Below are 12,421 nucleotides of genomic sequence, written 5' to 3'. Positions count from 1 at the left end.
ATAAAAACAACACATGTTATACGATCTGACGCAATACTGGAGTCACTCTGATCTAATAATATAATATTAGAGATAAAATTCCTGGTAACCAAAAACTGGCAGCTCCAGGTGGAGATCTAGTTAGCATAAATTAATCCCTTTCGCATTGAATGTCCGGACATAAACCAGAGGAGACGGACACATTTAATGTACTTGGGTGGTAACAACTTGAAGAAGTAGTTTTCACTAGATTTAAGGAACACAGTGATTTTTTTAAATACAGTTTTTAGTCAATTTCCTCTATTTATCAGTACTTAATGGCTACAAAGACTATTCTCATAACCACTGTGCAGATAATAATTACCATATGAGAAAAACATTTGACTCTTTCTGAAGAAGCAATTATTTTGCCCTTGATGGAGGACTTCATGTTTTAGGATCTATAATTTTTTCCAAGTCCCATTTCTAATTTTTTTGAGTGCTACACACAATATCACACAGCTAAACATGAGCTTCAATCATGTAAGACAGACTGGCACTGGCATGTGTATTTTGTAAAAAGTCCTCAGTTGACTGTGGCACCCATTTGTGGGTGAAACCTGCTACGTGCATGACCTTTCTTATATCCAGTTAATTTCTCATCTTTTACCTTCCCCGGTCCTTACTCCAGTTTCCAATTTGTGGTGTCTTCACTTAGCTTTACTTAAGCTTTACTTAGTCTAAAACAGACTAGCTCATGTGCAAAACTCATCCTCTGTCACATATTTGACTAATGCCATGTTGATACCATGTTCGTATTAGAGCTTCAGCTGTGTTTTCATCTGTTCATACGCTTTCTCCTTATAAATTACCTTGCATGGCCTCAAAAATGCTAACTCTATCCTCCAACGTTCCCCACACTCTAAACTTGAAACTTTCTAAAAATCAGAGCTGTTCAACAGCCTGCTGCATCTGGTACACTTCCAACTGGCAGCAGTTAGCTACGTCTCTTATTTCTAGGCAGCAAGTTGGTTTGAATTTGACATTTTAGTGGAATGCCAGCTTAAAACTGAGAGTGGGGGCGCCTGGGTGGCTCAGTCGTTAAGCATCTGCCTTCGGTTCAGGTCATGGTCCCAGGGTCCTGGGATCGAGCCCCGCATCAGGCTCCCTGCTCTGCAGGAGGCCTGCTTCTCCTTCTCGCACTCCCCCTGCTTGTGTTTCCTCTCTTGCTGTGTCTTTCTTTGTCAAATAAATAAATAAAATCTCAAAAAAAAAAAAAAACTGAGAGTGTGGGGGCATTTTAAAGGGGTGATTCTAGATGTTGGCAATTTTTTTTCTTAAGTATTAGGAAATAACATAGCTGAATAGACACTATGATACATAATATAGTGACCCAAAATACTATCTGAAAAGGCTGTTTATAATCAATTACCTCCCTGATCTTTAAAGCCACGGAAAAAGCGATCAAACACCTTAAAATCACCCTTTGTTTTACCTTCTCCATCCTCTTGAATGGATTTTGGCTGTGACACAGTGAAACACTGCATGACTTCATACCGCTGGCAAGCTTCTTGGTTCTCGGTGCCTGGCTCATCTGGAGGGTGAATTAGCATCCTGCAGTTAAAGGTATGGCTATTTCGTCGTGTTGCCTCCTGAGGCCAAGGAACTCCATTTACTGTGGAAGAAAAACTGATTATATGGCCACGAATAGGGTGAAAAACTCTGAGGATACAAAAGACATACATTTAGCCACCTGCTTTATTAGATATTCAGATTAAAAGACAGATCTCTTCACATCTAACATTATCCTGAGGCAACAGAATACTTATCTTCCTTAGCAAATCTAAACGTCTACCAATTACAAAATTGTAAAATTTCTAAGAGATTGTATAGGATTTCCCCCCTCAAAAATAAGACCTTACATATTCCTAATTCATTAACAGTCTTTATAAACAGTTAAAGACAAAAATTAAAAATTAATAATTAACAGCTTACTACTCTTTTACTCAGATTTTTATAGCAGTTAATTAATGCACTTTTCCATTTATTTCCAGTTACACCCTGGAAATGAAAAAATGATTGAAAACCACAGATCCATTGTTAAGCAGGAGTTTTAGCCTGGTAGGTATGTATTCTTAAGGACGGGCTTGTGAAAATGTGCACCTTTTTGGGGAGAGGATTCCAAGTTTCTCAAAGGAGACTGTGACTCAAAAAAAAATATTTAGATTAGACAGAGACCAACCTTGGCTTCTTCAAACCATTTTTCTCACACTTTATTTTATTTGTACAAGTTTATATGCAACAATGCCTTGAATATAGTGGGTAGTCAATAAGTTATTACATAAAAATTGGGGTGCCTGTTGGCTAGGTTGGTTAAGCTTTTGATTTTGGGTCAGGTCATAATCTCAGGGTCATGAGCTGAAACCTGTGTCGGGCTCCACACTGGGCATGGAGCCTGCTTAAGATTCTCTCTCTCTCTCTGCCCCTCTCCCTCACTCCCTGCCTCTCTAAAAAATTAAAAAATAAAAAATAAGTTATTACATAAAAATGATTGTTAAAACATAAATGTTGCCTGATTTGATATAAGAAAACTGAATTCAGTTATAGAAAAGATGTCTGTACATTTCAAGTGATCACCACTGTGTGATGGGTCACTTTTTCCCAGTTAACAATGCTATATTCAAACCATGGTGGCAGTCAGAGTGTTTTTAAGACTCTTCTCTCGCCATTCCCAACAGTTTTTTTATTTTGTCCTCTTCACTGACCATCCTTCCTTTTTAGTATCTCATTAGCCTGTAACTGTTAGAGGAAATCATGGAAACAAACCTATACTGGAGGAAGGAGTCTTGGTTTTGCTATGAGCTAGCTGTGAGGTTTGGGTTAATTATTTTATCTTTGTACCATTTTTAAAATAAAGGAATCCAGGGGCACCTGGGTGGCTCAGTCGTTAAGCGTCTGCCTTCAGCTCAGGTCATAATCCCAGGGTCCTGGGATCAAGCCCCACTTCGGGCTTCCTGCTCAGTGGGGAGCCTGCTTCTCCCTCTCCCTCTGCCTGCCACTCTTCCTACTTGTGCTCTATCTCTCTGTCAAATAAATAAATAAAATCTTAAAAAAAAATAAAGGAATCCAGTATATTATCTCTCAAGTCATTCATACCCTAAAATTCTATAACAAAACACGTAAGACCCCTTGATAATTCAAATATCAAACTGGTGATTTTAACAGAAATAATCATTTCAGGCCCCCAGGTACTATAAACACATAACTACTCTTTTCAAAGAAGAAATAAAGCTTCCATTCTATTGAGTGATCAATACAGAAAATAAAGAGTTACAGATAACATTTTATTTGCATGTGTGATTTAGTTACATAGAATTTCTAGTCAAACCCCTCCCCTTACTTTTAGAGCACACACAGGCAAAGGAATAGGCACAGGGTTTAGCAAATGGAACAGAGGTTGGAAATCAGACCCCCTCCGTCCTCTCAGCCGGGCTCCTTTGTAGCAAACAATCTGTCCAACCATACTTGAAACTTCTGAGTTGAAGCCACTTATATCCAAAAATGTCCGTTTTAATACATATAAAATACGACAGTATATTTTTCCCTCCCTCCCTCCCTTTTTTCTTTTTGAGCAGGGTGGTAGGAAGGATATACATTTGTCTCTTTCTTAGACATAATCAAAACTGAAAACAAAGGAAATTTCAAGGAGAAGCTTCTAGTGGCAAGGCACCTGACGGCTCTGCTTCTTACTACTGTCACATGACTAGGGCATAACGAGAGGAACAGGATAAAAGGAATGCTCTCTATCAGCTATTTGATGATACTCTCCCTTCATATTTACATATCAGGCTGAAATTAAATTTAAAAATATTTTTTGTACGTTATAACATTCTAGAATAATACTATGTGTTATAAATATAATAATTGTATAATGGAAAAAAAGCTATAGAGAGTTCATAATCTTTTAAAAAACACATTGCTTTGTACCTAGTGATTTTGGGAGCAGATTCTTCACAAACTCTGCATGATCCCCCACATGCAATATGCTGTAGACACTGGTATTCATTAATTCCTCCTGATTGTAACCCAAGTAGCTGGTCACATTCTCTGACACAAATACAATTCTCCCTTCACAGTTCACAACAAAGAAAAATCCATCCAAAGCCTGCAAAGCCAAAAAAACAAAAAAAGGATTAAGAGATTAGGATGTTAAAAAAATAAAAGAAAAATAAACACATACATTTCTCTATTGAAAAAGAGATCAGAAATATATGTCAAGTTAAAAGAAAAAGGGAGCCTGAAGAGAAGACATAATATTGCATGTTTTCTGTAGAAGGGGAAGGATTTTGAAACAGACTGTACGGTAAGGTACAGCAGGCATGAATGAGTGTATCAACCCTCTTTCTTAGAGAGAAACTTTATGGTAGCAGATGTGAAGCAAGTAATTGATATTCATGCAGTCATAAACATCTCTCAACTATAGGTTAAGACCTGGTCTCTACCCTCAAAGAACTTGGGGTACGGTGGTCGAGAGACATAGACATAATAAAATATCAGTAATGCAGTGTCAGAGTCATACACCAAATATTCTATGAGCACAAAGAAAAATACCTAACTTGAGGTTGGGATGGGGGACAAAGAAAGGCTCTTTACAGATGACACAGTGGAGGAGGAGAAGAGGAATGAGGGAAGAACACTGTAGGCAGAGGGGACAGCATGGCACATGAAGGAACAAAAAAAGCAGTTTTGAATTGCTGGAGTCCATGGTACAAGACAGGATCATGGAAGGATTTAAGTCTGGAGAGGTGGACAAGAGCCAAATCACAGAGGGCCTCCTATGCTCTGATATGGAGCGAGGGGTCTCCAAAAGGAAATGTATATGACCTAAGGGGAGCATTAAATCTTAGAGGTGAGGGAAAAAGAATCTCTATTTATAGTGTAATCTAAAATATAAAGAAGAAATTAACATTAGGAGAAGGAAGGGAAAAATGAAGGGGGGGAAGTGAGAGAGGGAGATGAACCATGAGAGACTATGGACTCTGAGAAACAAACTGAGGGTTCTAGAGGGGAGGGGGTGGGGGGATGGGTTAGTCTGGTGATGGGTATTAAAGAGGGCATGTTCTGCGTGGAGCACTGGGTGTTATGCACAAACAATGAATCATGGAACACTACATCCAAAACTAATGATGTAATGTATGGTCATTAACATAACAATAAAAATTTTTAAAAAGTTGCCCTTTGTGGAAAGAACTGAGGTCATTAAATTAAATTAAAACTTTAATTCTGTACTGCATGGAGCACTGGGTGTTATATGCAAACAATGAATCATGGAACACTAAAAAAAAGAAGAAGAAGAAGAAGGAGGAGAAATTAAGCTTAATAAACCATACTGACACCCTGATACCTCAGCTCAGTTCAGATAGTTACATATCACAAACCAGGGAATCCTAGATCCAGAATACAACAGTTGATAGTGACACCTTACTTATTTATAATCTTTCCACTTACTGTAACATATTGCAGTTTACTTGCTATAGGATATGTATAAGAAATAAAAACAAGACCTTTAGAAAGGAGAACATTTATAGGATTTTGTAACAAGATGTAAAATGACCATGAAAATCCTTTGTATCACACATAAGTGTGCTAATTATCTGTGGCAAAATCCTTAAAAGAGCTAACGATGTCACCGGCGATTCGTCTTTCTTTTTAAAAAAGGCAAGTGTCCCAAATTTGCTGACCTTTTCTATGATGACAAGTGGTTGTGATAAGTTACCTAGCAGATGTTTTCCAAATAACAAACACACTTAATTTTGTCCCCCCAGGGTAAAGATAAAATTTAAACAATGAATAAGAAGTAAAGTGTCTTTCAAAAAGACACTTATGCTATAGAGACAGCATGTGAAAATGCATGTTTTGAAATGTTACTGCAGTTGTGACTTTGTCACCAAAACGATGAGAATTACTTGTAAAATTCTCTTCTCAGTTTAAAAATTTAAAAACAGGACTTTTTACCTGCTCAAAAATCTTCAAGTTTCAGTGGGCTTTAAACTCATTTTTTTTAATATGAAAATGCAACACCTTTTGATTACTTTGGAAGAATCACTGTTTGAGATCAAGAAATATGGAATTTCAATAAAAACCCAGGGATGTGATTAATGATCTAAAAACCTCACCCCTAGATAAAACTTTTGCCAACCTATTTCGTGTTTAGAAGAGCACAGGAAAGCACCCTCATTTCTAACTGGTTTTTTTTTTTAAGTCAGATTAGCTATAAATTTCATAGCAGGTGATCAATACATATTATTTGCCTTGCAGTTTATGTGAAAATAGGAACAATGGAAATACAGATATATCAATTTTTTTAAAAGTAGACCTAAAAATTATTTAAATTGTTCTTAGTTACTAATTGAATCAGTATAAATACAATTTTACTTATTTTATTTTTGGTCTCTTAAAAGAGTTTAATAAAGAATAGTGTGGGTATAACTGTGATAGTTTAGAGCAAGAAACAGTATTGACACCAAAGACAGGCAAGCAAAACCTGGTTGTTCCATGGAGAACCTACTGCAAGGGCCACACTACCCAACCTCTTTAGCACTACTTCCTCCCTTTTATCACCTAGTTTTCAGGGCATCCTTCTTGGTTTCTCCCTCTCTGCCTCCCTGGTGACCCTGTCTATCCTCAAAGCCAGTTACTCTCTCCCTTGCTTTCTTCACTTTCCATGTCTGTCTCTGGATATCTCTGGAAGTTGCCTGTTATCTGCAGAGGGAATGGGAGAGAAAAAGACCCATTTCTGGGATCATTTCTGTCCAGTCTGAAGACTAGCCAAAGGTAGGCTCAGCATCCAGCACCAGAAAGACTTATAGGTTCACCTGGACTATTTGCTGCAATTATTTTTAAAGTATTTGCAAAATCCAGAACTTAAAAAAGTTCTTCATTGTAGTAGGCCTGGAGTCCCTGTAGTATCCTTTCTTTCCACAGACCTACTGGGGCTTCTCCAAGTTCTCCTCCCATTGACTGTACCTGACTTCACTGCCAGGCTGGGAAGCTATTCTAGTAACTGGCCTCTGGAATATGTAGCTGATCGGCCTTACAGGGAGTGTAGAACTTTCACCGGGTCTCTGCTTGGCCTCAGTTACATGGACTCGTCATTTCCTCTGTGAAGTCTGGGGCATCATATTTCATTTGAGCTTCCCCAGAAAAGGCTGGCTTGGAAAACAGGTCTACAAAGGCTCCCTCATGGTTGCAGAGTTGTCCTGCTGACCCTACTCCTGGGATGCAAGACAGCCTATCTCTTGCTGGAAATGCCTATTTTTTTTTTTTTGCTTTTTAATTACAAATGATATATATACTTATAAAAATTGCTTAAGTATGAAAATGAAATAGTATAAGATCTGCCAAAATCTCACCCCCAAGAGACTGGTAACATTTCAGGGAATATTCTTTGAGACTATTTCTATGAATATACAAACATCTCTAATTTCTTCAAGTATGACTGACTAATATAATCTGCTGATACTTGCTCTTATTCTACAAGTTTCCCTCATAAGTTGTGCATATAATTAACTTCCAAGTGTGCTTTTGGGAAGAATCTTCCTGTTTTTCCACGCCCTGGCAGCCAGTCTTCCACTGAGCTGCACTCAGATGATAACAAACGTCCATCCATTCAGCACAACATCAGCAATCTGAGGGGTTATCTCCTGACCCCCCAAGTGTCTCACAGCAGGGGTCCACAATGGCCAAGGCTTCCCACAGGGCCTTGGCTTTACATGACCCCACAAACTTCACTATCACCTACGTGCCAGACAAAAATTCTGGAGATAAAACACACAATTCTCAACAATTCTGTAGTCTCTGAATGGAAAAAGACAAGTACACATAGTTATAATATAGTACAAAGAGGAATTCAAAAAGGTTATGCACAGAGTGAAGCACTCGAAATGGGCAAAGGAGCAACTGTGACTGGTACAGATCCTGGGAGGAGGACACACTATGCCCAAGCGAAGTCCTGAAGGACACAGAGTAGTAACTCAGGTGGATGAGGGATGGAAAGGACATTCAAAACAGAGGAAACAGCTCAGAGGTTAAAAACAAAATCACCTTGTATGCACTTGTTATATTTGTGTTATATATAATGGTAAATGTGTTTTTTTAATCTTCAAGAAAAGCAAAAAAATAATTTATTCTAAAGGCAATGGGCATTTTCTTGAAGGCCATGTTTTTAAGCACAAGAGTGACATGATCTGCTTTTACAAAGATCCTTCTGGCAGTAGGTTTGGCATGCAGACTGGAAGCAAGAACTGTTGCAAAGCTATTGTGATACTCCAGTTCCAATGAGAACCTGAATTAAGGCAACGGCAATGGAAGTGATAGAAGAGAATTTGACACAGGCAGAACAAACAGCATTTGGTGACCTCTAGCAGCTGTGGGAATGAGGATTTGGGGTGATCCTTCATTAATGACGTAAGGGTTCTAGTAGATAAGTGCCTTTTCCTGAGAAAGGGGACCAAGGGGTAAGGAAATCTGCTCTTATTTTTTTTACTTTTTTTCCCTATTTTTAAGCAGGAAGTAAGAGGACAGATTAAAAATTTAGTTTTAGAGGCGCTTGGGTGGCTCAGTGGGTTAAGCATCTGACTCTTGATTTTGGCTCAGGTCATGATCTCAGAGTCGTGAGATTGAGCCCCGCATTGGGCTTACACTGGGCATGGAGCCTGCTTAAGATTCTCTCTCTCTGCCCCTCCTGCCCCTGCTGTCTCTCTTTCTTCCTCTTAGAAAAAAAAAAAAAAAAGATGTTATATTTGAAATGACTAAGCAACATTTAGATGGGGATGTTCAAAAGGCAGCAAGATATACTAAAAGAGAAACTGAAGAGAGATCTGAGCTAAAGATAGACATTTGCAATTTACAGGTACATATGGTATCATTTGGTTTTTTGTTTATTTGTTCTTAACTACAATCATCTTTTTCCCTTCCAAAGAATATCTGATTTCCTTCGGGGAGTTACTTTTTCCCCCTTAAATAAGGTCTCATGAGATTCTTAATCAGGCCATTGGGAGACTTCCAACTTAAATGGGAACCTTGAGGAGAATTGCAGAAAGAATGAACACAGGTGGAATGCATTCATTCTAGCAGCAGGGCACTGCCCAGATGGGTCTTTCTAAAAGACCATTTGTATCATATCTGCTTCCTCGCCTCCTTAAGATGCCTTGGTTTCATCTTATTTCCAAGCATTGTTCTGTGATATCCAAATAGCACTCCAATAAATTCACATGTACTAAATTTAGTCAGAATTGGTGTCGTTTGAAAACCAAGAACCCTAATTGGTAATTTATACATGCTTACATGTGCACATGCATACATGAATACATCAGAGGACACAGACATAGATGAAACTGCCCAGGAAATGTGCACAGAATAACAAAAAGGAAAAGAGCCAAGGCCAGAACCCTAAAGGATGCTAACATTTAAGAGGCAGGTGACGAAAGAGAAATCTGAGGGAGAGGCTGAGGAGTAGCCAGAGAGGAAATAGTTCTGTCAAGGAGGCAACAGGAAGAGTCTTAAGAAAGAGGGATTGGGTGGTGAATGGTGTCAAGAGGCACACAGCAATGTAAGGAATGGCACAACGTGAGGTAAGGAGGCCTGAATGCATGAGCAAGATATAGGGAGCCCTCCATGACTAAAACAGAATTTTTCTTGGGAAGCAATGGGAGATAAAGAGCTAGAGTGAGATGATGCAGAGCTCTGAACAGGAGGCAGAGGAATTTAGACAGCAGAGAGCAACAGACAATGAGGACAAGATAAAAAAACGCAGGAGTACTTACTATGCGTCAAGCAACAAATGTTTGTTGAATAAATAAAGTCTAATTCCACTCTCCCTTTAAATGTGAGGAAATTACCTCCAATATCTTCATTCTTAACTCATGCTACTTTATGTTTAAAAGGGGAGGTGAGGGGATAACTGGAAAACTGTATGGTGAGAATTCCTCATAGAATGGTTGATATTTGGTTACTTTTTAGATGTGCACATCTTCCATCTAAGCAAGTCCCTCTAGACCAATGCTGCCAAAGAGAACTTCCTGTCATTGCAGAAAGTTCTATATCTGTGTGTCCAATACAGTAGTCACTAACCACATGTGGGCACTGAACATGTTAAATGTGGCTGGTGAGGCTGAAGCACTGAATTTTTAATTTTACTTTGAACAGCCCTGTGTGGCTAGTGGCTATCTTACTGAATAGTGCAGCTCTAGACTGCAGCCTGAATGAATCCAAGGAGTGTCACGGTGGTTTTTCACCACTTCTCCTAGCTGCCCTGGATTAGACTCTATAAAGTTTAAGGCAATGAGGATGAGGTTGGGGGATACAGAAGAAGGCACAGAAAAAGTTGCTGATGGAGGCAACTCTGAAGCCTGTAAAAGTTAGGAATTCTATTTTGCAGTCTGTTTCACATATCTATATCTCATAAATAAAAATACTATTAGCTCCTTGAAGTCAAGAACCTAAATATATTTCTATTCTGAGGTTCTGGAATTTCTTTTTCCTCTTTGAAAATGCTTACCCGATGATATCTAACTCACGTGTGATGCTGTGTCACAGCTTTCCTTGATTTCACAGTGGTCTTCAGGGTAATAATTTCATCAGCTAAAAGAAATAATTCCTACTCTGTTTTCTTTTTATAGTAGCTTCAAATGGACGTTTTCTTGTCATTTTCACTTCATGTTAAAGTGTTGTGGATTCTCTCACACATCAATAATGAATGTTTATATAAATTAAAGTAGCAGTAGTAAGATTCTCTGTCTCTAGTTGTGCTGTGTTCAGTTTGTTGATAATCTGCTTGCTGTTGAAATCTGTGGCTTCTGAAGAATCTGTGATGAAGCTAGGATTTAAATGATCACCATTTTCCTACAGGAACCCCAGAAATCTTAAGAATCTGTACACCTTATACTAATTAGTATCTCAAAGGACAGTATATGCAGAAAGCAAATTTAATAAAATATTTAATGAATTGAAAGGAGTCCTGAGGCTAGTTTTAAACCTAAGGCACTGATGAGGCAGACAGAACCTACAAAGAAAAACTTGAAGATATGAAAAAACTAGCGTACTAACATCCTGTAGGGTAGAGGAGATAGGCAGTAAATGCTAGGACAGATCAGGTCTCCAGGAAGGGTCCAGGGTAACCAAGCAGTGGGCCAGTGACAGGTGCCAAGCAGGGCAAAGAAATGGAAGTTAGAAATGAACCAAAAGTGCTTTTCTTTCTTTAACATATTTTCTTCCAATAGCTTATATTTTAAAATTTCAAGATACAGCAAAGTTGAAAGAATTCTGTAGTGAACATCTGTATGTTCACAGCCTAGATTCTACCATACATTTTTATTATACTTGTTACAACACTGTTTCCAAAATATAGTCATGTGCCACGCAATCAATTTAATAGATTATGAAAAGGATACAATAAAAACCATCAGACTCTATCACATGTGGTTAGCTCTCCCCTCCCAGTTACAACGTGCGTGCATGCGCTCTCATGGTAGTCATTTCTATCCAGTTTCAATGGCCTATGTCTTTTATATTTTACAATTCTACAAAATACGTGCCCATTCCCTTAATGATAATCATCAAGACCGATACCATAAGTAACAAAAGTGCTTGTGTCACATGGAGGGAAAATGAAGAACTTGGATTTTGAGGGGGAACTGCTACTAGGAGAGGAAAAAATACATAGCAGCCTGTGAAAAATACAGGAACAGAGTATGTGAAGAGGTGAGAGCAAGAAGTACGTATTTAGGTGTCATCCCCACAGAGATGAAAGGTAAAGCAAAGAGCAGACAAGAAATTTCTGGGGCTGGAAAATCAAGAACTGAATTCTCAGAATATTCTCGTATTAGCAGTGCTGGCAGAGGGAATTATGGATAATAATAAAAAAAACAGAGGAATAAGTCGGGATAATAGGAAAAAATGCATAAGGGAGTTAGAAAATAAAGAGACCTGTACATGTCTGAGTTGTTAGAAAGACTTCACCAGAAAGGAGGGCCTTCAAGTAGGACAAGAAAAGGAGAATTTATTATATACACAAAATATATTAAAAATATGTAAGCGTGTGTATATATATATATTTATATACGTATGTATACACATATACACATACATATAGGTGTACAAATGAAACTAGGCCTAGAGACAGAAAGGCATACTCTGCAGGAATGAGTGTGTCCAGACACACGTGTTCTTAAACATTCATGTATGAGAGGGAGCACTTAAGGTGATGAGCCTGCTTGGAAACAAACCATCTGCGTTGAGAACAGAGGGAGTGAGGATTAGATACGAAAAGCTGAGGAGAAAATTACACAGTAATTACAAAATCATTCAAGTTTAAAAGTTCTTCATTTTAAAAAAGTTTGGTAGAGGGTTGTTAAAATAGTAAGTTTTCTGACAGTGTTCACATAAACAATTAAAAATTTTAGGA

General features: G+C 38.2%; 1 protein-coding gene across 6 annotated transcripts in view; it reads right to left on the bottom strand.

Annotated features, from left to right (window-relative positions):
- NCOA1 (nuclear receptor coactivator 1) overlaps positions 1-12,421 on the bottom strand; it is a 244,614-nt gene that overhangs the window by 68,421 nt on the left and 163,772 nt on the right. For all 6 annotated transcript variants that reach the window (XM_028099325.2, XM_028099321.2, XM_028099322.2 and 3 more), the window contains 2 exons: positions 3,946-4,123; positions 1,454-1,633 (listed from right to left, as the gene is read on the bottom strand). In XM_028099325.2, coding sequence (XP_027955126.1) covers positions 1,454-1,633; positions 3,946-4,123 — 358 coding nt within the window. The remainder of the gene's footprint in view (positions 1-1,453; positions 1,634-3,945; positions 4,124-12,421) is intronic.

This window comes from Eumetopias jubatus, unplaced genomic scaffold (genome assembly GCF_037043125.1).
Source record: "Eumetopias jubatus isolate StellerSeaLion01/CBP00866 unplaced genomic scaffold, mEumJub1_p1.0 scaffold_9, whole genome shotgun sequence".
NCBI lineage: Eukaryota > Metazoa > Chordata > Mammalia > Carnivora > Otariidae > Eumetopias > Eumetopias jubatus.
This window is presented reverse-complemented; position numbering and strand designations above follow the sequence as displayed.